General features: G+C 41.8%; 1 protein-coding gene and 1 pseudogene across 1 annotated transcript in view; one reads left to right on the top strand and one right to left on the bottom strand.

Moving 5' to 3' along the window:
* ENOX1 (ecto-NOX disulfide-thiol exchanger 1) overlaps positions 1–25,789 on the bottom strand; it is a 211,754-nt gene that overhangs the window by 16,147 nt on the left and 169,818 nt on the right. The window contains exon 12 of the mRNA XM_054719823.1: positions 15,274–15,376. Within this exon, the coding sequence (XP_054575798.1) occupies positions 15,274–15,376 (103 nt within the window). The remainder of the gene's footprint in view (positions 1–15,273; positions 15,377–25,789) is intronic.
* LOC114232979 (60S ribosomal protein L17-like) lies at positions 4,927–6,324 on the top strand (annotated as a pseudogene).

Raw genomic sequence — 25,789 nt, 5'->3', positions numbered from 1 at the left:
ATTCTTCCTTTTTTGGCTAAAGTGTCTTTTTATGAAATGATGGTGACGATAAAAGGCAATAATGGTGATTTTAGTGTCTTTAGATGGCAAATCGCCGTTTTGAGTGTATTGAGGTGGCGTTGCTTGGTTCCCCTCCTACCGCTGGGCGCATGTGGGAAGGGCCCAGCTGCACAGCAATGCCGGCTTTTCCCAGCACCAGGCCCGGGGACAGGTCAGCAAAAGTCCCAAGGCACCCCGAGATGCACCACCCTCCTCTCCCCCCGCCAGTTGCCTGTTAGGCTCAGTCACTGAAAGAGCTGCATGAGGCAGGTTCACAGTGGGTCACCAGGTAGGGGGGAGTGGTGTTCACCAGACTATCGGTTCGAACTTGGTGCCAGCGCTGGGTCTGAGGCCACTCAGCAAATGTCTCCAGTTACACCAAGTCTAGCTGCCACCCACTGGGTGCTTGCACACCTTTGTGTTGGCGTGGGGTCTCAGGGAGTCATCTGGTGAGGCCAGCAGAGAGTGGGCCTACCCTGATTAGTGCTGTTTAAAGATCATTAGGTCTTACGGTTTGTCACAGGGGCCAATCCCTCCCACTCCCATCTTTTTGTCTTGTGAACTTATAAAATTTTTTGTTTATCTGATGAGAACAAAATATCAAGGTGTACACATTCAGTTTAGTCAGTGCAGTATTCTCTTTGAGTTGAATGGGAAATGGGATCCTACAATTTCCTTCCTCAGGCTGCTTGGAGTTTCATCCCACACTGTGTCACCTTGTCTAGTTCTGGCTGAGATTAGCTTTCCCTACATCCACACTGGTTGCTAGTCTTCTGGGAATCCCGGAAAACTGTGGGCCTGTCAGCTCACTGGGGCAGGGGGCAGCCCTCGGGTGTCCAGGAACCTTAGCGCTGCAGAGGAACAGCTATCTCTCTAGAAACCAATGGAGGCCTGACCATAGCCACCCTGAAGTATTCTTGCTTCCTATAGCAGCCCATGCAAAGGCTCTAAGGGCAGTGACCTGGAGAGTAGCAGGGATGATGCTATGTGAAATCTGGGGCTTCCACGAAGCCACGAGGGCACAGTTGTCTGTGGGCAGCTGCAGAGTGATAAAGCAATTACGGGACGTGGAGAGAGGGAAGACTGTGAGTCAGTGGCAGATGGCTGATCAAACACTTGTGGTTTGAGCTGATGGTTCTCAGCACCTTGGGATTCTAAAAGCTTCAAGTTCAAAAAGTAGTTTGGTCCACTTATTTGGTAAGCACTATATTTGGGCCTTTCAGTAAATTTCTCCTTGTATCTGAAATGGCCTTGGAACGCCCTTGTTTATCCAGAGAAACTCCATGTATTGTTTCTTCTGACAAGGCACCTAGAGCATAAGTAGCCCCTCTCTGTGTTTCGGATTTTAGTATGAATCACATTTCATTGTCATTAACTGCTTTCTTTCTCACTCATCTATGAACCTCTTGAGGTAAGAGATCATCTTGTCACCACCATTCCTTTGCTAACACAGTTCTTGTCATATGGCAGGCCAGTAGTGCTCAAAACGTGGTCCCAGGAGTGCCCGCTTCAGTATCACCTCAGATTTTAGTTTCACAATACGCAGAAGCTGTGCGTGTGCGGCTAAAGATTCTGCCTTTTAAACAGGCTGCCTAGATCAGCAGCCGCCAACCTTTCGAACCTCACGGACCCCCAGTGGTCCACGGACCCCCGGTTGGCAACCGCTGACCTAGATGATTCCTTCCCACAATGAAGGTCATTTTTATAGAAAGTTCTTGACAAATGTCTGCTGATTTACTGATACGGGCATTTGTGTCTGGAAAGAAGATTTAGGTCACCTTTCATGTGAGGTTACAGTAAGGGGACAGCTGTCTATGAGGAAGTGGGCCCTCACAAGACACAGAATCCGCCATACCTTGATCTTAGACTTCCCCACTTCCAGAATTGTGAGAAATGCATTTGTTGTTTATAAGCCCCCAATCCACCTCCTCCAAAAAGATTTAGGTCAATGACTCATTCTTTATGGTCAATAGTTTCTCAAGGAGAATACACTCCCCTAATTACTCTTCTCAGGTGCAACCTAAATATAGTCTCAACTCTATTCACTGAAAACATCAAAAAATCACCACTCAACCTTTATTAAGTGCATGTGTCTACAATCCATTCTACTTCCTAATACCCAGGTATTAGGGGGAACATTCCAATTCAGATGTAAACTGGTCTGTGCAGATGTGTGAAATCAGACAGTGATGGAAACCATGGTGGTGGTAGGGGGAGGGCTTGATGTAAAGGAGCATCTTGGTTACACATAACATGTATGTCCTGATCTGCAGAGGAGCCGGGACGTATGTAAAGTGTGTGCCTGAGCAGTAAGACCCGGAGGATGCAGTAAGACCTAGGGAAATTCAGAAGAACAGCTGTTTTATAGAAAGAGTTGTTGAGAAGGTTTGGACTATATCTGAGTGGGATTTACAATGATGACTAGCATTGACAGGGGGCCCGGGATGCTGGGGTTAGAAGTCTATGGTAACAGAACAAATTAAAAAGCAAGAGAAGCTGGAGTGATACAAACCCAGAGTTTCTCTGTCAACATCTCTTCAAAGCTATTTGTCTATCAATAAGAACATTTTGACCCATTTTCCTTCAAAACAATAGCCAGTGGTTTCCAGCCAAACACAGCTCCAAAGCTTTGGTACTAAATCAAAAGTATTGACTCATTTTATCCCACACAAGTTCAATGCATGCCAAAAGCAACATGCAGGCCATATGTGAAATGAAGGAGGAGTTATGGCATAGGCACCAGGCAATGTCAGGCTGCTCTAATGTGTCGTGGGAAATAAAATGCTTCGCCGCTATGCCCCCATAAAAATGTAATTCTTTTAGGTCCAATTATATGTCAACCTGTCTTCACAAGGACTGATTGCAAAATTATCCAGACATCGCAATAATAAAGTGCTTTCTAAGGGCCTATCTCCTTTAGTTGAATTGGAACATAGCACTCTGTCCCCATTACCTGCCAAGCAGAAAATCTGACAGAAAGTTGGAACTCCCAAGGGACTTAGGATTCAAATCTATAAAGCTCCAAATAATGTCACCAATGAAATCCCACTGATCTTCTGTGGTATGTACCTTGTTTATATGCTTAAAGACTCCAATTTTATAAAAACAGTCATGAGAATGTCTAGAAAGAATACATACTTTTGCCCAGATAAATTAGTGTCACAGATCATCACTAATAACTAGGATTGCCGGTTGTTGGGAAGTTCTAGCCCTAGTTTTTTAAATCCTCACTGGAGGATATATATTTTTTTTACTGATTTTTAGAGAGAGAGAGAGAGAGAGGAGAGAGAGAGAGAGAGAAAGAAACATTGATCTGCCTCCCATATGTACCCCAACTTGCCGGGATTGAACCTGCAACTAGGTATGTACCCTGACTGGGAATTGACCCTGCAACTTTTTTTTTTTTTTTTTTTTTTTTGGTGTACGGGATGATGCTCCATCAATAGAGCCACCTGTCTCTGGCCTGGACAAGCCTCAGTTTTATGTTCTCTGTAGATGGAAGCCATTTGTATAGCTTATTTCTCACTCCCTCTTTACCTTATAGGCAATTAAGACAAGCAAGATTTGTGCCACTGCATTTTTTTATATAACATTTGTCTGTCTCAAAGGGTACTGAATTGTCTGAATATATTCACATATAGCATATGCTATAGGCATCCAGATGTGATGAAGAGTTTACCAATAAGTATTTCCAATAGAGGGCAGATTTTTGTTGTGCTCCTGGCCTTCCAGACTGACTTAGAGTGGGCCCATTGTCGTCCATGTGGTGCAATTATTCTAAGGGAAGATCCAGGGAAATTGCTAAGAGTATTCCTGACTACAGACATATCAGACATCCAGGAAACTCCCAAAATTTCTATTTATAAATATTTGTTGGGGGGAAAAAGTGGCTCCAGCACTAGAAACTCCTCTCTTTAACTAGGGCCAGAGTTGGGACCCATATTTTGTCATTCTGTCCCTATCAGAGTTCTTATCTAGATCACAGAACCCGTAAGAGTGGTCTTTATTGTCCAACATTCAGGTATCTGCAAAGTATGAATGGCCAAAGTCATTTAGCAGAGGGACTATTTAGAAGACAGTGTAAATAAACTGTGTTCTCCAAGTAGAACATAAAAGGAGAAGCTATCTGAAGTGAGAAGTGGGAAATGAAATAAAGAAAATAGAGGCCCATTCCCATTTTTTTGAACCTTAAAGTGGTCTGTATTATTCAGGCTTAAACAAAGAGGGAAAGTGCACTGCTGGTCATTATGGGTTTTGCTCAGACCCTAAAAGCATCATGGGGGAAAATCACAACTTTGTCACACTGAGCAAAAGAGAAACAGTTGTCAGAGTTTGACATGTTTTCCAATAGAAGAAAAATCCAGTTGCTAAATCCATATGGGTTCATTTTGGGTTCTTGGAAGCTGATAGCACATCAGCATGTCTTATGAAACCGGTGCACGGCATGTTATTACAGCTGTATATCATCAGAGAGAAAAAATAATTGGTTTTCCTTGGAGTATCTCTAAGTTGATGTCATATTCAATAACCCTGTAGTTGAAAAATCTATATATGATGGATGAAGTTTGGACTGTCTTCTGAATTTATTCCTCCTGTGCCAGCTTCTCAAGCCCTGGTGTACCTGTCATTTTGAGGTGAGTGTATGCAGCATTTTGAAAATGTAACCAGGTGCTCCTTCTGCCAGATAACGACCTAGAGAAGAACAATGTGTCTCACATGGATAGCAGTCTCATTCTTCACTCGTAACTATGCCAAGGAGGAGCCCGCACTGGGCCCAGTGCCAAGGTGCAGCTGGAATCAGTGCTGTGTCTCCAGGAGTGAGAATGGCAGCTGCTCCTTCTCTGGATTTGAGGACGTGGGAGAGTCTTAAACACAGTGGCTTCTAAGATGGGGTTCCAGGCACATCACCAACATGGCCTCAGCAAGGACGCCTCCTTGCGAGGAGAAGTACCATTGCTGGATCTGCTGCTGATGGTTATCGAAAGAGAACTTTTAAAGCTTTGTCTCTGGTCCAGACAAAGAAAAAATTAGTTGTATTTGGTGGGGCAACTGAATGTTTTTTTTTAATTTCTATTTTATTTATTTTTTAAGAGAATCTTTATAAGAGCTTATTTGACCTAAACTGATGACATATGCTAGGGAGCAAGATCTCAAATGCCCTCTGACTGAACATTTTTAGGTGAAAAGCAACGCCCTTCTTCTTTTCTCTTCCTTAATAGGCAGTTTATTTTACTTATTTGGATTAACGGATCCAAATGGGCAGGCTGAGAAGCCAGGATCAGACTGTACGGGAGCAGCCTAGCATTGGTATTGATGTCCCTATATGGTCAGTGTGGGGTCCAGAACAAGTCACCACAAGATGTGCTTCTGTGCTATGCAGATTGTTTTGACCTAAAGACGACATTAGCCACAGGCTCAGGAGAAACTTCTGCCCCAACACTTAACTACTTAGAAGAATCTGAATTATAGTCTTTGCTCATAAAAGATTATCAGCCATAACCTTTTCAACCCATCTACATGGCAGGGTAAACTTTTATTTACTAAACATCTGCTCTTCTTATCCTGCGATGACCCTTTGAAGACTCCAAGGTGCATTACGTCATCCCTAGCTCAGAATGTCTTATATACCTCAACCCCCCTTTCCATCTCTGAACCTCTCCTGCATGTGGGGTCCCTGATTCTCTCATATATGCAAGGTTCCCACACATACATATGTATTAAATTTGGTTACTTTCTCTTCCTGTAAGTGGGCTGAAATAGGGTTGCTATTCACTTGACTCCCCTCCCAAAAACACAAAATCATACAAATCAGCAGGTTCAAATCTGTGTTCACTTTAAGATCACTCATGAAACTGCACAGGCCTTCAAGGGTATGCATGTCCGCAAAGACACTGAAGGCTGTCACTATACAGAAGCGATGTGTGCCATTCCATCGTTACGATGGTGGAGTTGGTAGGTGTGCCCAGGCCAAACAGTGGGGCTGGACACAGGGTTGGTGGCCCCAAAAGAGTGCTGCATTTTTGCTGCTTAAAAATGCAGAGAGCACTGCAGAGTTTACAGGTTTAGATGTAGATTCTCTCGTCATGGAGCACATCCAGGTGAACAAAGCTCCCGAGATGTGACGTAGAACTTACAGAGCCCAGTGGTGGATACAGCAGCTCTCCCTGCCACAGCGAAAGGACTCTTACTGAGAAAGAGCAGGTTGTTCCTAAACCAGAAGAGGAGGTGGCACAGAAGAAAAAGATATCTCAGAAGAAACTGAAGAAACAAAAACTTATGGCCTGAATGAATTCAGCATGAAATGAATGCTAATGAATGAAAGTAAAAGGGGGAAAAAATTTTTTTTTGTCTGTTTGTTATTTTCTCTTGCTAATCGGTCTCATGTCTATTCAATTATTAGACCAGCCAGAAGAACCTTAGGGGTAGAGGTATTTGTTCCTCCCCGAATAGTTGGTCTGTGGCTGGAACCTCACACTTACCCATGAGGCTGCTGCAGGTGAGGGGTTCCTGGGGCGTCTGACACAGGCCGGCAGAAGCCCCAGCTACACTTCTATAACTGGACTAAGGGAAATGGGACTTTGAAAACCCAGGAATATAATTCCACAGAAATAAAACTTTCTACCTGTGGGGGCCTCCAGAAATGCTTATTCCAGCAGTACCCCAAGAACCCTACTCCCACTAGCAGTGGAGAAAGACCACCCATGAACGCTTTTCTCTAATAACAAAAGCTCCAAAATATGGCCAGACAGAAATGTGGGCTGAACTCCATTAATGGCTATCAAACTGCTGCGAGCCTTCAAGGAAACTGTAAGCTAAAATGACAATAGCTATTATGAGGAATGTGCCAATTAAGGGGGGCGGGGGGAAGGGGCTAAATAAAGTGAACCTTGATGAAGTTAAAACAAAGATTTTAGCTCAGCACTACCAAAGGCCGAATGGGCCAAGGTGATCCCATTGGTCACCTAAGATTAAAGGGCTCCAAACAAGTCTGCTTCGAGTGGAGAAATGGAAAAGACTGTGAGGAAGAGATTGCAATGAGAAACCTGACCAGCAATCTCTGTGGGCAACAGTCAGGCTGGTTAAATGATACCAGGTCCATGGTCCCACAGCTTGACCCCTTGCTGGGGACTCAAAACTTTTTTACTCAGGAGTGGGTAAAATGATCAGGAGATTGAAAAGAGAAATTTCCAGAAAGCCTTTATATGGGAATTCCTGAACTGTGGTACCAAAACCCATTGGTGAAGTCCTGATGCAGGCTGCAATTAGATTAAAAGAATATGGACATGAAAGGAGAAGATTATGAAAACTGAAATTGTAACAGAGTGAAATGCTTCCTCTCTCTGGCCTTCAAGTTTGCTAATAGCTCCTGCTATACGTCTGCTAATTAACTAGAGCAGCCCCTTTGTCAGTGAAGAGGTGGGGAAACACGCACTAAGTAATGACTCCAGAACCAACTCAGATCAGCAGGTGTCAACAGACTGACCAAGAACAAAGGGATTTAGAAGTGTTGTGCTTTTCCTCAGCTCCTGGCTTTCTACAGTCCCCACCTACCTCTTCCTCACCCATCCTCCCTTCCCCTGATACATAAGATGCCTGAATTTTTAGCTCTCTTATTTTCCCTAGCCGGTTTGGCTCAGTGGATAGAGCGTCGGCCTGCTAACTGAAAGGTCCCAGGTTCATTCCGGTCAAGGGCACATGCCTAGGTTGTGGGCTCAACCCCCAGTGGGGGACTTGCAGGAGGTAGCCGATCAATGATTCTCTCTCATCATGGATGTTTCTATATCTTTCTCCCTCTTCCTTCCTCTCTGAAATCAATAAAAATATTTAAAAATAAAGTTGGATTTGAGAATTTGTTCTTCCATCTTCTTGAGCTAGGCTTTCGCAATCAATAAACCTTTCCTTGCTCCAAAACTCTGATCTGTTGAATTTGGCCTTTCTTTTGAAACACTGTGAACACAAACCTTGTACCGATTATAAAATGTTTAAACAGGCTTTATGTTTAAAAAAAAAAAAAGTTATGTCTCTTGGTGGGTATGGCTCAGTGGTTGAGTGCTGACCCATGAACTAGGATAGGAGATCACAGTTCAATTCCTGGTCAGGGCACATGCCCAGGTTGCAGACTGGATCCCCAGTAGGGGGTGTGCAGGAGGCAGCCAATCAATGATTCCCTCTCATCATTAATGTTTCTATCTCTTCCCTCTCCCTTCCTCTCTGAAATCAATAAAAACTATATTTTAAAAAAGTTATGCCAACTTTGGTTGATTGCATCTCTTTTACTTGATTGTATTATGGAAAAAGACATTGTGTCTCATTGGGGAACTGGGACATGACGGCCATCAGTTCTTTCTTTCGGCTATCAGAAGGAAGGCTCTAAAAGGTAGTAACCTTTGCTCTCTCTTGGGTCCAAGGACTTGTTTAATAATGCTAGAAATATTTACTATATGCCCCAACTGAAACCTGACAAAATATTCGAAAGGATTTACCAACTTTTTGATTAGAAATTTGTCCAAATTGGAAACTAATGTCAGGGCCTGATAAGAAATCTATCTAGGGGGAAAGAAAGCTTCCAAAAATGGGTAGATGAATTTGTCAGGCCTCTGCCAACATTTAGGTGGCAACCCATTTCTTCAGGTATTATAAAACAACTGTCCTTTTTATTTTCTACAAATGAAGTCTTTACAGGGCCAGAATTGTGTCTCTAGAAACAACTCAAAGCCTACCAATTCCTTTTTTATTTCCCAAACCTACCCTATTCATCTCAAAAGGCTTACAAATATTGGCTTTATGAAACCAAAGTCCTTCTAGGAGGTGCTTGCATTCTTTCCTTGTACCTTTGAGATGTAAATACATAGTCTCCTCCAAGAACTATTATCTGGGCCATCTTTTAAAATGCAAACTTCAGGGAGGTAATCCTATATAATAAAGAGGTAATATGCAAATTAACCCTCACACCCTCACAAGATGGCTGCTACAACCAGGCCAGCAGAAGGGTTAGTGAGGGACAACCAAATGACTAAACAAGCAGGCTGCATGGGGTGACCAGGCTGGCAGGGGTGGGGTAGTTAGGGGCGACCAGGCTGGCAGAGGGGGGCAGTTGGGCGTGACCAGGCTGGCAGCGGGGGCAGTAAGAGGTGACCAGGCCAGCAGGGGGGGCAGATAGGGGTGACCAGGCTGGTGGGGGGGGTGCAGTTGGGGGCGACCAGGCCAGCCGGGGGGGGGGGGGCAGTTGGGGGCAATTAGGCTGGCAGGGGGGGCAGTTGGCAGTGACTAGGCCAGCAAGGGGGGCAGTTAGGGGTGACCAGGCCATCAGGGGGGGCTGTTAGGGGCAGTCAGACCAGTACATAGAGGCAGTAAGGGGCAATCAGGCTGGGGGGAGGGGCAGTTAGGGGTGATCAGGCAGGCAGGCAGGTGAGCAGTTAGGAGCCAGTGGTCCAGGATTGTGAGTGGGATATCCGACATCCCCCAAGGGGTCCCGGATTGGAGAGGGTGCAGACTGGGCTGAGGAGACGCACCCCCCCCCGCCCCTGCCCCATGCATGAATTTCATGCACTGTGCCTCTAGTTCTTATTAAAAGGAAAAAAAAAAAACACAAAAAAACAGTCATCTGAGCAGTTCAATTTAATTTACTCAAACTGTTTTTTTCTAAATTAGTGACATTTGTTTTATGGCTAAAAGATCTGTGTATCTGTATGTTAATGTGTATTATAATATTTTCTACCTCTGCATGCTATTGTTGATTTATTTTAAAAAGAGCTCTATTATATTGGCTTAAACAAGCTTTTATATGAAAATTCTCAAAAATATAATAGAAACTAACCCAAGTGCTTTTCAGAATCATGTGATCTGGAAAAATATTTGATATTAAAGTTGGTTTTTTAGTTTAGTTTGTATGAATAGGCATATCTCTAGAATCAGCAGCATTAAATACTACTTTTGTTCTACCTGGGTTTATTAAATAAGTTGATGATATCTCTGTTGCAAGATTTATCAGCAAAAAACTTGGTTTGATCCAAAACCGGTTTGGCTCAGTGGATAGAGCGTCGGCCTGCGGACTGAAAGGTCCCGGGTTCGATTCCGGTCAAGGGCATGTACCTTGGTTGCGGGCACATCCCCGGTGGGGGGTGTGCAGGAGGCAGCTGGTAGATGTTCCTCTCTCATCGATGTTTCTAGCTTTCTATCCCTCTCCCTTCCTCTCTGTAAAAAATCAATAAAATATATTTAAAAAAAAAAAAAAACTTGGTTTGATGAAGTTTTCACAAGTAATCTAATCTTAATTGTTAGGAACAAGTAAATTAAATAAATGTAAATAGGATAAAAGGTTTTTAGGTGAACTCTTCAGCAATAATTATATTGTTAAAAGTTGTTTCCTAAATCTCTTTGGTAACCTGAAACTATAAAGTTTTGCTAGCTAAATTAAATGATGGATATTCATTGACTGTCTAGACCATTTCCAAATAAAATAGAATAATGAATCATTAATTACTGAACACAGATTTATTTACTTTCTGCTTATTATAGAGGAACTAAAGATATTTGTGTCTGATATCATTGTAATTACCTAGTTATTAATAACATAAAAGGAGCAAAGAGAAGACCAAGTATTATAGGCATGTCATTTGGGCAGCTTCGCCAGGACACTACAACTTTACATATTCCAGGGATCCAATGGAGGGGAGATAGACACATGCCCAGTACAGTTGGGGTGACATAAGGAAGGTACTTGTTTGTCAGTCACACCTGAGAAAAGGTCATTGGGCAGAATAGGCTTGGCCACTGCAAGGGCATGAAAGTTGAAGTATTTAAGCCCCTAACAAAGGAGTTTGCTCTATTGTGCTCTTGATTTCTCTTGGCTTTCCTGGGACTGTTGTTGCTTGGGGCATGTTTTCTTGGCTCTCCTACAATCTCCCCCATGGTCCATGCCATGTGGACCCACACACACAATGGACTAATGGGCTGCAACCAGCCTGGTACTGAACTGGACCCAGCTCCAACATGGAAAGGAAACTCTGGACACTGGCTTTGCTTTTAGCTCTACTGAAACCCCAGCTACACTTCTTCCGTGACTGGAATGGGACTTTAGATAGCCAGGAATGTAATTTTGAAAAAATAAAGCTTTCTACCACATCTCACCCTCCTGTAAGAGCCTCCAGAAATGCTTATTCCAGCAGCACCTCAAGAACCACACTCCCACTAGTAACAGGGAAAGACCACCCATGCTCTTCTCCAATACCAGGTCCATTAGCAATCATGTCTTGTGCCACATTAAAAAATGTGCTGTGAGGAAATATATTTTTAGAAATTTTTAAATGTGTTTATAAATGTATGAACCTAAAAAAATACTGGTATAACAGATAATACACAATTATTTACTTCTTAGTTTTCCCTAGATATTAAGTTTTTTTAAGGTTATGAATTCTGATATATGTAATTAAGGCTACAGAAATTAAAAATAATAGGAAAAAGAACTATATACAAGAGAAATAGTGTAAGTTTTGGCTTTTAGAAAATGGTATGAGATATGAAGATGTGCTTTTGTTAAGGGAAGTGAATTTTGTCCTGGTTATTTCTGAATGTGTGTGCGTGTATTAAAAGGGGAGAAAGTTTTAGAAAGTTTATAAAAAAGGAATGTTGAGAAAGGAAGTTTTATGTGTGGTGAAGCTGAATAAGTCTGAAATTTAATCAAGTAAATAAATTAAAATATCACAAGTAATGTGATACAAAATCAGAGTCTGGTTCTCTGGGAAAAGGACTATTGGTCTGCTGCTGATACCATGAAAACACGGAGCCACGATTCTGTGCTTTATCACAATAATTTGTTTTCTATTGTCTCAATCAGGTCCTTGATTATTAAGAAAATTGAATTTCCTCGGTAGTAACAACTAAGTTTTGCTAACAATTATGTAAACTTCTGTATTTTCTTCAAAAATTTTCATTGCCACTTTGGCCAAATGGATGAGTAAGTATCACTTCATAATGACTTATGATCCTATTTAAGTCAAATGTCCAAACCTCTTTCTATATTTTGACAAACTTCCCCAAATTTAAATTATAAATACGAGTATTGACCGGGGAATGACTGAGGTGTTCCAGAAGGACCGCTGGAACACCTCAAAAAAAGTCTGTTTTGTCTCCTTATAAAAGAGAAATGTTAAACAAATTAGGCTCATTTTGGTGTGTTGAAATTACATGAGCAGCATTGTCAAATAAAAAGATAACGTTGAGCCTTCTTTATGTTGTATTTATATAAGTTTATGTTATGAATATCCTAGAAATACTTGTAAAATTGCTGAAAATCTGAAATGTCCTGAACCAAAATGTCCGTCATCAAAATTGAGGGACACACTAAACAGCTGAACCTCAGTATCAGATTGTGGCACTCGTGGATGAAGGCCACCGTATTTTTGCATAAATGACCTCTTATTGCCAGACTTTTGCCATCCTGATGTCCTTGTAACATGGCAACGCTCTGCTCCTGAATCATAGAAATTAAGATGGGAAACAGTGACTGTAAGTGACATGAACACTTGGGCCTACAGGAAAGCCAGGACAGCTGCGTGGTTCTTCCCGGCTCCCTGCATTTTTTCCAGTTTTTACATTCCTTCATCCACCGTAGTTCATTTGGGCTGGACTTCGTTCACTTGCCACTTCATCCGGGTTAACAGTATACTCTTGTTGTGTGAATGTTTTCCCAGATGAGCTGAAGCTTTCCTTTGTCATAAGGCTGATGTCCTCACAGTGGCAAAGAAACTATTAAATTATTAGAAAATGTGTTTTCCCACTTGGGGTGCACCTTCCAAAATCTCTAGTGAGCGAGGCACCCACTTCACTGAGTAAAACATATGAACTTTGATGGACAACCTGGAATTATCACTGGCCGTATCACCCTCAATTTTCAGGCAAGGTTGATAGAACTAATGGGAAAACTAGAATCAGGTGAACCAAGTTTAATTACACAGGATGGAATGGACAGATAAGAAGGGTCATAATTTTAGACATTTTACTTGAAATATTGCTAATTTTTAAAATCTTGTTTTCCAGATAACAAATTTTTCTGTTTTACACCTTTGTTATTTTTTTCTCTAAATGATCCCTCCAGACTTTACAAACTCAATAATTGAGTAATTTTATTTTCATGGAGATATATATTGCATATGTTCAATAGGAATCTGTTCTCTTTATAACAGGGCACAACTGGAAACTAGATATATTATGGGGCTTTGATTGGAATGTCAAATTTGAGAGAGAAATTCCTAAGCTCATATATGACTAGAAAGCTTTAAGGAATTAAGATTGACTTTGAAAGCCAATAAAAACAGTGAATAAAAAAAGGTACCAGCTTGAAAAAACAGTCTGGTACCTTGCTAACCGTGGTTCACCGTGGTCTTTCCAGGTAAGGAATGAAAGTTGCTTACTGGGAGATGCAAGAAAGAAATTCAGGATATTTGGGGAACCCAGAGAAGAAAGGAATTAACCCCAAATCTAGAGTTTTGTAGGCAAAGTCTGATGGGTAGTATGCAGCTTGGCTTCTTAGCTTTGAGAGGACTTTAACATTCCATCTGAAGATTCCTTCCAAAAAAGTCCAGCAAAGCCAATTTAAGAGAGCCTATGTGGTTGATTACTATTCTTGCTGGACTTATATCAGGCCAAGTTTATTGAAACTAGAGTTATTTTGCAAATAAATTCATTTCCATTTGGCTATCTTTGACAAAAAATGAGGGTCATTTTAGAGAGAAAATTGTTTCAATAGAAACTATAATATACCTCTGTGGATATTAGGTTCTAGTGCTGTTTATTGTCTTTTCAGTTAAAAAAAATTTTTTTCTGCCTATAAACTAAACTGGGTCCTGAATTTTTATAATTTTCTTAAATATCTGGCTACAGTCCTCCAAATTAACATTAACATTTTCATTTTCCCATCCATTGACTCAGAATCATCGGAGACTGAAACTGCCTGTTTGTCAAGGCCAGGCAAGCTAAAGTGGGACAACTTGACGTAGACTTCGGAGAAATCACCACAACAACTCATCTATGTACAATCTTTGTTCCTGCTACAGAAAGATCACCACAAACAGTCAAACTTCAGACCAGGGAAATCTATCAGACTGTCACTCCTACCCTCCACCATATGAAGATGATTCGAAAAAGATAACTAGAAATCTTGATCACCTGCCTTCAGGACTCAGAAACGGAGATTATAGTCTGCTCTAAACATGAAACTTGGTTTTTCTTTTGTTTCCATAGAGAGGCCTCTTACTAAATACCTGACTGCTTCACCACAGGCTTACCCTTGGGAGCTTACTTGCATCACTGCCTCCTGAAATGAGACGTAACTGTTTACTTGAACTGAGCTTTCCTCAAATCTGAGATGTGCTTCTGTGCTATGCAGATTGTTTTGAGCTAAAGGCAACTTTGGCCACAGGCTCAGGAGAAACTCTGCCCCCAACCCTTCGGTGCCTAGAAGAATTTGAATTGGAGGACTTACCCATAAGAGATTTTCAGTGATAACCTTTCAACCCACCTTCATGGCAGGGCAAACTTTTATTCACTAAACATCTTCTCTTTCTATCATTCTGCATTGGCCCTTTAAATCCCTCAAGGCGCATTTCCACATCTCTAGCTCAGGATGTCTTATATGCCTCAATCCCCTTTCCATGTCAACCTCTTCTGCATGTGGGGTCTCTGACTCTCCCACGTAAGCAGGGTTCCCACTCACATGTATGAATTAAATTTGATTATTTCTCTTGCTAATATGCCTCATGTCTATTTGGTTATTAGACCAGCCAGAAGAACCTTGCAGACAGAGGAGTTTGTTCTTCCCCCACATCTGCATTATAGGACTGGCCTCAGGACATGGCCTCTCTTGAGCCTGGGAAATCTGGCTTTGTTTGGTACTTTTGGACTGGACACAACCTGGTTTCTAGTTAGAAGCAATGTCTTACAATTTTGAAATTCAGATTCATAACATGTGGGATGCATATTAATCTGTCTTCCTGTACTCAGTTTTATGTCGGACAAACAACTAATATACATGGTTACAGGAGAGCAAAACCCCCATTGATTTGTACATTTCTAACTTGAAACGTATGTAATATAATCTTGATGAATAAATCTCCCCTCTGCCCAGAAGGCAACGCTGTTTAAATTGTTAACATGTTGGAGGTGAGTTAAATATTTTTATTTGAATTACCTAAGAATTACTTAAAAGAACAGATGAGGAAAACAGAACATCCTTACCAATTAGTAGAGCTTCTTTCTCTGATTTTAAGCCTTGACTTCTCTTCTCAATGTTGTTCTCTCGGTCTTGGTTGACCAATGCGACTGTCAACACATTGATTTCCTATAAAATTAAAAAACAAATAGATATTTATGTGGATTCTGTGCATTTCAATAAAAGCACCAGGTCCCTTAAACTCTAAAAAGGAGGTCATCACTTACATTTAACTGTAGATCAATTTTTATAAGTAATTGCTCTATTTGCCCAGCGGTAGAAAATAATTCTAAAACTTACGCTACTGGCTACAGCTCCCAGAAAACCAAGTAATTCTCTGCAAAAATGGCAATTTGGTGCAAATTATCTTAGGTTTTTGTCCGTGTTTTGATTTAACTGTTACCAAAAATGATATTTGACTGTAGCTACTTTAACAAGTTTTATTTAAAATACGACAAATTTTCTGAAAAGCATACACAGGATGATTTATAATTCTATGCTAGTAATGTGTGTGTGTGTGTGTGTGTGTGTGTAAACAAGGCCTATTGGGAAAGTGAGATAGAGTTGTTAGGAGTGGTTAAGTTGAGTAGGAATATATCCCTATACACAACTGCAAACAGTAGATAAAGAAAATGTTGGGCAATTCTTTTCTTTGGAAACTAAAAATGAAGAATTGTACAACAAACCAATAACACATGCAATATTGAGGCTTGGCTATTTATAGTTCTTACTATAGTCTTTTTTATTTAAAATCAGAGAAGAAAGATTTACCTCACCCTTTCAGACTTGATATTAGGACTCAAAATGGAGAGTGATTTAACAGAAAGTCAAGTTTAATTATCAAAGACCTGCATATATGGGGCGGTAGAATCATTAGGGTAGTTGAATCCTGTTGGGGGGAAATTTCTTACTGATAGATAGGTCTCAAGGAAGAATTAGTATATTGAGCAAAGAGTTAAGGATAATGTTCTAATCGATAGTAGGGAATCTGCCAGAGGACACAGGATAGGTAGGTAGGAATGAAGGAGAACTTAGAAAGTCTGGGCAAATGGTTTGGCAGGTGTTACCAGGACTGGAACTGGCTATAGGATATTTAGATAGTTACTACACATTAACAAAATTGGCCAGGTAAAAGAATACAGGGGGTTGTTGGGAATAATGTTGAGCATATAAAGAACACAAGTCCCATCTGAAGGCATTCAAATAAGAAAAAGAAGGGAAAAAATAACCCTCAGTGCATGCCAATAAAAATAGATGTAAGAGCTGACTTTAATTTATGATATACTACTTTGTAAATCAGGGATAATCATAAATTACCAGGAAAGAAGGTCCTGTTGAAAAATTGCATTTACTAAAGCAACATTTGTTGAGCATGTTGGAGGCTTCTCTAAAGGTCATACTTACCTGCTGAAGACTGAGTGATCAAGTCTGAGTGAAAGGTGAAGATAGGGAATCAGTGCTGTAACAGGTCACAGGGAAGGTTTTGGTTGACTAGAGGGTACCAACTGGGCCTGAGGCTGGTGGTAGGAATGTGCCCATGAGGATAGGGGTCAGAAAGCTTGGGGGAATGGGCTAAGGAAAGTCTGGAGCCAGTGGAACATACTAGTAAAAGGTCATTAGAGAAGAAAAATGTCTGGTAGCACATGATAAAACCTCAAATGGACAGTTGCCAAAACCCCTCACAGTAGGGACAGATGCACCATAATAGTAAACACTAAGGTAGCACATTCTCAAAAACATCAGAGGACACAACCAGTTTACTCTTCATATTTAGCTCTGGAGAAAACATGGTCCAATTCTTAAGTGCTATCTTAAGAGTTTCACGTTCTCTATATAGGATGTTCTAACTTATCTAGTTAGTAATTGGGCAACACATTTTACTGGGACATTGGATCATGAGTTAGAAAGGCTTGTCCCTTTCTTTAAAACTTCACTGTCCTTATTACTTCCTCCCACCCCAAATCTTGAGACAGTGGACGGAACATGAGAATGGGAAAGTTTCATTATTAGAAATACAAAATTATGAAGATTCTTTTTTTATTTATCACATTAAAATCCTTTTCCAATACGGTAGATCTAATATGCCCTGAAGAATGATATATCTACTAGATGTTCGAGAAAAGGTTCCAGATGCATAGAAACTGAAAACTGGACATGGAAAAGAGTGGATGGGGCTGGGAGGTAAGGGAGGTTACTAAGAACAAATTGTTAATGGTGTGAAAATACACAGAGGGAAAGAACTTTGGGGTTGGGGTATCAAGAGTTTCCTCACAGTGCGGTCAACAGGATTATGAAATAGTATTCTAAGGAAAGTGGTAAAAATATCATTCACTTACAGAGTGAGAAGCACTCCAGACTAGAAATGCATAATAGGTAACAGCTCTGCACTGGAAGAAGAACGGACAAGATTATCTAATAAGTCTTCTCTCTTACCTTTGACTGTAATTTCTGTGACAACTAGAAGAAATCATTAAAGGGCTGGAACAGGTTTTCAATAACTAGAAACTAGATTTCATGGCCATTTTTTTAGACTTCTTAAAGAGTTAGCTACTTGAAGTCAGAAATTTCCCCTCAAAAGTGTCCTTATCAATTACTTTGAGAAATGATCCTTTTAGAAAAACTCTTTTTCAATAACTTACTGAGCTAGAATTGTACTTTGTTGTTGTTTTGTTTTTGTCCCTCTCTACCCACCCAAGCCCCCAAGAACCAAGAATAATGGTTTCCCGATATTATAAAATCCATTCATTATTCCCTTCATTTCATTATTCCGGTGGCCTCCTTAACTTTGGTGCAGTTTTTTACTGCGAAGCTTCTTGAACATGTGGTGTCTGCCCACTGTGTCTACTGCCTCATCACTTGAAATCTCACCTTTCTCATCAGTCACACCATGAAACTATCTTTTGAAAGAGTTTCAGTGACTTCTGTATTTTCTCAGCCCTCTTACCATGTGATACTTGACATCATTGACATCAGCACCTCTTAAACCATCTGCATCACTTGCTTCTGTTACATAAGATGTCCTGGTCTTTTTCTTCCTATTTTTTTTTTTTTTAGCCTTCACTGGTTTTTTCACTCCCTCTGCTGGCCCAGCATACATGGAGAAGGTAGCTTTCTTCTTCTTACGCTCTAACTTTGGTACTTGCCCAAGTTCAGTCACCAACTTTTCTTCTCTTTTCCCTTTTATCAGAATTCTTTTATTTTCATGGGTTCAACTACCATCACACTTTTTAACTGTGTCTTATCATCACCTGACCATTGGGCTTGTCTGCTTGAACCGATTACTGCCCAGTTCAAATTCAAAGTGAGAGGGGGTAGGGGAGACAGACTTTAGCTGTGGCTCTTTCGCTAGGAACTGGCTGACCTTGGGTAAGCCCTCTCCTTCTCAATTACACTGTTATACACAGTACAAGCCCAGTATTTCTCAGAGGCATTTATTCCAAGCTGCTTGCAAGGTTTCCTTATCTCAGCACATTTCCTTTGTCACTCATGTAGCAGTTGATCACTTACATGGTTAGACAGAACTGACTTTCACTGGAGTTTGTTTTTTTCAACAAAACCAGCAATTCCTTTAGGGCAGTCACAATACCTGACAAGGTGAATCAGCATGGCCAAGTAGAACTGTGTTCTGATTCTGTTACTATTCTTTATGTGTTAGATAACTTCAGGAAGGGCATCTCTTAACTCCCATTTATGTAAGACATGCATAATAACCTATGCCTGTCTACTACCCAGGGCAACTGTGAGGACCAAATGTCAAATGTGAGATGGTGCTTTTGAAAATTGTAAGCATCTATGAATATATTGTGGCATCATTACTACCAATATTATTTACAGGACTGACTGGATACATAACAGCTGCATAATACATACTTGGGGTACAGAATCCATGTAAAAATTATGTATTAAGCTTTGACTGCAATCATCTTACCTTATAATAGACAAATATGCAAATTGACCGCACCTTTGCTACGCCCAAGCCACGCCCACCAACCGCGCCCACCAGGGGACCGTTGCAGGGACGCTGGGTGTGGCGGAGCCCAAGGCTGGGAAAGCCGCCCAAGGCACCAGTGGGGAGCCTGCGCCGATCGCAGGAAACCACTGGGGTTCGGCTCCTGCGATCGGTAGCAGGGACGCTGGGTGCGGCCAAGCCCAAGGCCACCGCCCAGGGCCAAGCCCCTACCCTGAAAGAAGGCAGAAGGCGGTGGCCACAGCCAAGGCCTGGGTCCCCGGTGCAGGCAGCCAGGTGAATGAAGGTCTATTGCACGAATCTTCGTGCAAACGGGCTACTAGTCTATATATATAAAAGGCTAATATGTAGAATGTCCCCTTGGGAGTTCAAAAGGGAGACTGGGAGTTTGATCGCTCGCTATGATGTGCCCTGATCACCAGGGGGCAGCACGGAACAAAGGAAGGCCCTGGCCAGCAGCCGGAAGGCCCCTATCGGCCCTGATCACCGGCCAGGCCTACGGACCCTACCTGTGCACAAAATTCATGCACTGGGCCTCTAGTATAAAATATGTATGCAAAAATATATATACTAACTGTGGTAGTGTACAAATAGTGCATATTTTCTATTTTCTACATGTTCTGTGGCAACGCTGTTGTACTGCTATCCTTATAATTTAAAAAGAAATAAGAAGCCAATGACATACAGATGTCATTTTAAAGAGCTACATGTAAGCATAGAGGGTAGCTGACTACTTCATGGAATAACACACTGAGTGACACTCCACTACACATACACAGTAAATAAGGACACTACAATGTGACTTCCCCTGTGGGCCTCCAAGGGCTACAGTGCAAGGTGAGTGGGACAGTTGTCAGGATCTGCATGGTGAGGATTCACCAGCTCACCTCCCACTCTGCCAACACCATCACAAGGCTCTTCTCATTCCTTCTCTGCTTTCCTTGTTCCTCAGCCCCATTTTGCTGTTTGCTTCTAAATCCTGCTCTGAAATAGTAAAGGCCACAAAAACGGGGGCATTGTAGCCACAGTCAACATGCCAATCAGCTATTTCAATATCCTTTACTCATTTTTTTTGTCAAGGTACCAAAAGCAATCCACCAAGTGATATGCCAGTCTCCACTAAGCCATTGCTCATAAGATTAGAACCTTCAAGCTATTGCTCATAAGATTAGAACTGTGGTTGGGAAGGAAGGAAATAGCAATACCTCTCACACTTCTCTTCCAGAGCCGGCGACTAGCATGTAGCAGTTGCCCAGTGGCTGATAAATGAAGGAGTGACCCACAAAAAAAAATGTCTGGAAATAGTGAAGAAATGATGGATTTAAAAACAGTAGAATGGCTTTAATGCCACTGATTTGCTACAATCTTGTTTCCCTATTTTTATTTGTAGAAACAGATGATCTACAATGCCTTTTTGCTCTAAAATTCCATGCCTGCTCTGTTCCCTCTTTCCTAAGTTGGAGTTTCCCTTCAGAGTAAAGCAGCTAACTTGGTACAGACAATATGTACTTATCCTGGATTTCAATGCCAAAAATAAAATTAGAAAGGGAAGAGGAGGTAGAGGGAGAAAAACAATAAAAATGCAGATGGATGAGAAAAGGGTTGATGAGAATGAGTGATGAGTAAGTTTCAAAATTTTTTATGGTTTCAGGGAAAGTAAGAATTTGCCAATCAAGTGCAAACAGGATCTCAGGACTTTTCTGTGGGTAAGAACTCCCAAGGCCCCACTAATACCAGTGGCTGAAGCGTGGTACCGCCAGTGCAGAGGGTTGTGGGCTCCCACCCGTCTGTGCCCTTTCCCCAGAAGCCTTTGATGCTTAGGGCCTGCATGAGGGAGGCAAGAGGCCCAACAGGCTTCCACATCAGAGAGACCATTTGAAAGCAGACATGTGGGACTCCTGCTCTCCGCCAAGATTCATCAGCTCATCACAACGCAACCACATTCTACACGCTGAGATGTTCCACCTCGTTGGGGTTCAGCTGCTGGCCATGCAGCATATATTCTTAGATCACTCCAAAAACTGTGTTTTCTAAGATTTCCTGTTGCACAAATTGAAATAGTTACAGGTCATAAAAAAGAAGCCTTTCAAGAAACAGGTGTGGTTTAGGTGCCAGAGATCCCAGATGCAGCACTTCTCCTGGCGGCCTTCCTTTCAGAGCATCCTTCCTTATATTTATCGAATAAATCTTACGTAGTGCTTACTCTGCACAAGTAGTATTAGAAGAACTTAACAAATATGAACTCATTTAATCCTCACCAGAGCTCTATGAGGTCAGTACTACTGCTTTGCCATTTTACAGATGAGGAAATTGAGACATAGTGATGATGAAGGTCACAAACTAGTAAGAAGCAGACTCCGGACTTAACCAATGCTTTCTCGATCCAGATTCTTTCCTGTGCTAGGTCACCTCTCTTGACTGCACTCTGGGTACCTATAGTCCTTGTCAATTGAAAGTGCCGAGTGAGCACTGGGACCAAATCCCCTCCTGTCCTGACCATTCAGAAGCCAGCAGGGGTTTCAGGCAGGACCAGTGAGCAGTTTGCACAGTTATGAATGCAAAGGGGAGCAAGGCAGGCAGCCAGGAGGGGCCTGGCTGGGGAACAGTGTTGGTAGGGATGGGGCCAGCTCTGTGCTATTAGGTGGTGACAGTCTTCCTTTGCACAAATGTGACTTGTAATCATGGTCTTTGCAACAGGGAAGGGATTCAAAGGCAGAGTGCCGGGACAATGAAGAAGATGCAGCACACTGCTCTCCTGGTTGGGGAGATGTCGGGGAGGAAAGCCAAGATCAACGCAGCACTCCAAAGACCCAGTGCGGGCCACGTGCAGGGTATAGGACTGACTGAGCAGGTGAAGAGGCTCAGGCAGAGGGCTCATCTTACCTAATAAAACAGTAATATGCAAATTGACTGCACCTCCGCTACACCCATAAGCCACGCCCGCCAGCCACGCCCACCAGCCACGCCCACCAGCCACGCCCACCAGCCAATCAGAAGCAAATATTCACGTTAAACCAGCAAAGATGGTGCGGGGAGAGGGCAGCACCCATGCCAGTGAGATCCAAGCCATGATGGTGGACTGGGGCAGGCAGTTAGCGCCAGCAGCCGGCTGACCAGGTCCACCATCACCAATCATGGACCAGGGCAGTTGGCATGGGTTAGCGCCTGCAGCCGCCTGACCAGGTCCCGGATAAGGGCTTCCAGTCAGCCATCGCCAGTGGCAGCTGACTTGAAGCCCCTATCAGGGATCATGGACCAGGGCAGGCAGCGTGGGTTAAGGCCGGCAGCCGGCTGCCCAGGTCCGCCATCACCGATCTCGGACCAGGGCAGGCGGTGTGGGTTAAGGCCTGCAGCCGCCTGACCAGGTCCACCATCACCGATCTCGGACCAGGGCAGGCGGTGTGGGTTAGCGCCCGCAGCCGCCTGACCAGGTCCCGGATAAGGGCTTCAAGTCAGCCATCGCCAGTGGCAGCTGACTCAAAGCCCTATCAGGGATCATGGACCAGGGCAGGCAGCGTGGGTTAATGCCTGCAGCAGGTTGCCCAGGTCCCCGATCACGGATCCAGGTGGCGTGGGTTAGCACCCACAGCCATCTGACCAGGTCCACTATCACGGATCACGGACCAGGGCAGGCGGCATGGGTTAGCACCCACAGCCATCTGACCAGGTCCCCGATAGGGACTTGGAGTCTAGCATAACGAAAAGAATAGTCAGCAAAAGCAGGAGACAAGGTTTCATAAGTTCTCCCCCAGGTCACCACTGTTCTCTTATACATTTTAATTATCCCAGACTTTGCATGATGGGATTTGATTTGAATTATGCCTGATAGAGATTACATGGCATGAATTGTAGGCTCATTCTTTGTTTTTGTGGTTGCCTGACTGAGAAAGGCCTTGGAATGAGAGAAGGCACTTTTATTTTCCTTTTTCATTCTTTAGAGGCTGAGGAATTACAGTTATATGAAGAACTTAGTGAGAGAATGAAAGTCTCATGCTGTATTTTTCTGTAAGTTTTATCATGTGGACTATCAAAAACTTGGTGGGATCCTTTTCAAGAGGTGTTACAAAAATTATGTTGGAATTAACATTCAAGAGTAAAAGGAGAGAAGTGAGTGGTGGGTAAAGGAAAGAACTTTGTCCTAGAAACCAAATAGAAGCCACATAAACCTTCAGATTCTTACTCATTGTACTTTGGAGGTATTAAAGGATAATTTTAAAAAAAGTTAAAATCATGACTTATAATCTGTATAGATAAAAGGCTAAGTGACCGACATTTGTCCATCCGTCCAACCAACTGGTACATATGACGCACTGGAAATATAAAAATAAGCTTTGACTCGCACACGTGCCATACATATAAAGCTCTCGCTGGCGCTAATTTGAATGTTGCATTTGGTGGGAAAGTTCTTTTCAGAGGGGATTTTTGTGTTGCCATGCTATACGATTGGCCATAGTACAAATAAGTTTTAAAGTACTGTAGTGTTTGGGGATGTTTCAGACAGTTGTCTCTTAAAACAAATATGAGATCAGAGGATTCTGCTTATAGTGAATGGTTAGTAAAACTTGGAGATGGCAAACTTGATAGCAGTTTTCATTTAGGAATGGATATTATTGAAATTCCCCATGAAATGAATTTTAATGGATCTATTATTTAAGCCATCTTTGGAGATAGTATATCTATAGATAGTATTAAAAATATATCTAAACATGCAATTCTTTGTTCAAAAAATGAGCATGTTCAAAAATTAAATGAAGAAATTTTGGATATACTTGATGGAGATTTTCACACCTATTTGAGTGATGATTCCATTGACTCAACAGATGATGCTGAAAAGGAAAATTTTCCTATTGAATTTCTTAATAGTATTACTCCTTCTGGAATGCCGTGTCATAAATTAAAATTGAAAGTGGGTGCAATCATCATGCTATTGAGAAATCTTAATAGTAAATGGGATCTTTGTAATGGTACCAGATTTATTATCAAAAGATTGCAACCTAACATTATCAAAGCTGAAATATTAACAGGATCTGCAGAGGGAGAGATTGTTCTGATTCCAAGAATTGATTTGTCCCCATCTGACACTGGCCACCCATTTAAATTAATTCGAAGATATTTTCCTGTTATGCCAGCATTTGTGATGACTATTAATAAATCACAAGGACAAACTCTAGACAGAGTAGGAATATTCCTACCTGAACCCATTTTTGGACATGGTCAGTTATATGTTGCTTTCTCTCTTGCTTTTTTTTAAAGTATTTTAAAAAAATATTTTATTGATTTTTTTTACAGAGAAGAAGGGAGAGGGATAGATAGTTAGGAACATCGATGAGAGAGAAATATCGATCAGCTGCCTCCTGCACACCTCCTACGGGGGATGTGCCCGCAACCAAGGTACATGCCCTTGACCGGAATCGAATCTGGAATCTTTCAGTCCACAGGGCGACGCTCTATCCACTGAGCCAAACCAGTTATGGCTGTTGCTTTCTCTTGAGTTCAAAGAGCATGTTACGTTAAAGTTAAAGCTGTAAATACTTTATCTCAAGGGAAATTAGTCAAGCACTCTGAAAGTGTTTTTACTCTTAATGTGGTATACAGGAAGATATTAGAATAAGTTTAATCACTTTATCAATCATTATTTGCATCAATGTTGTTTTTATATTACGAGTTTGTTATTGTTATATCAGTTTGTTATTGTTATATCATTTTGTTATTGTTTACTTATTAATAAATTTATGTATTATTTTCATATACATTGTACTCATTTCCTTTTATCTCTCACACTTTTATTATAGAGAAAGGGCAAATAGCAATATTAAAATATTTCATCTAATTAATTCCCTTTCAATGTGCACGAATTTCGTGCACTGGGCTACTAGTGTGGTAATAAGGCTGAACCATTGAGGTGAAGGGAAGAAAAAGGGGTACAGAAGCCATTCTAAAGGAAGAATAGATCAATTCTGTGTGTGTGAAGTAGATGGAAAAAAGGAGAGTGAATTTTAAAAAAAATTTAGAAAAGTCTGGATGACTAGCAGAATAATGATACCAGAATCAAAGATCGTAAAGAATGAGAAGTACTGGCCCCAATATTTCAGAAATATAGGCTGTGAGGCCTTGGAAAGGCAGCAGGAAATACAGGGCAGCGTCAGGACACCTGGGCTGGGAGTCACTTTGCAGTCCCTCTTCTGCCTCTCCCAGTCCTGCATGGTCCCAGTGCACACCTGTTGTTCCTGTCACGTCCAGCAGTGCCCCTGCCTGGACCGTATGTGATGGCTCTGCCCGTAATCATCCCTCTACACAGGATCAATGTCCTCAGCATAGCATACTCTCCTGCACAGGCTAAATCTGCAACTGATGCTTTCTGAAAGAACTGTAGACCTTTGGGAACATATATTGAATTATATCAAGTGACTCTGTTACTACATAGAGAGGATATATATATACTCAATGTGGAAAATTTACAAAATATAAAAAGAAAATAAAAAATAACTGAAATCCTACTACCCAGATATAAGCACTATTAATATTTAAATACTTACCTTTTCTACAGTTTACAGTTGTTTGTATGGAAAGCAATA

The sequence above is a fragment of the Eptesicus fuscus genome, chromosome 8 (genome assembly GCF_027574615.1).
Source record: "Eptesicus fuscus isolate TK198812 chromosome 8, DD_ASM_mEF_20220401, whole genome shotgun sequence".
Lineage (NCBI taxonomy): Eukaryota > Metazoa > Chordata > Mammalia > Chiroptera > Vespertilionidae > Eptesicus > Eptesicus fuscus.
Note: the sequence above shows the minus strand (reverse complement) of the source record. Positions and strands in the feature narration are given on the sequence as shown.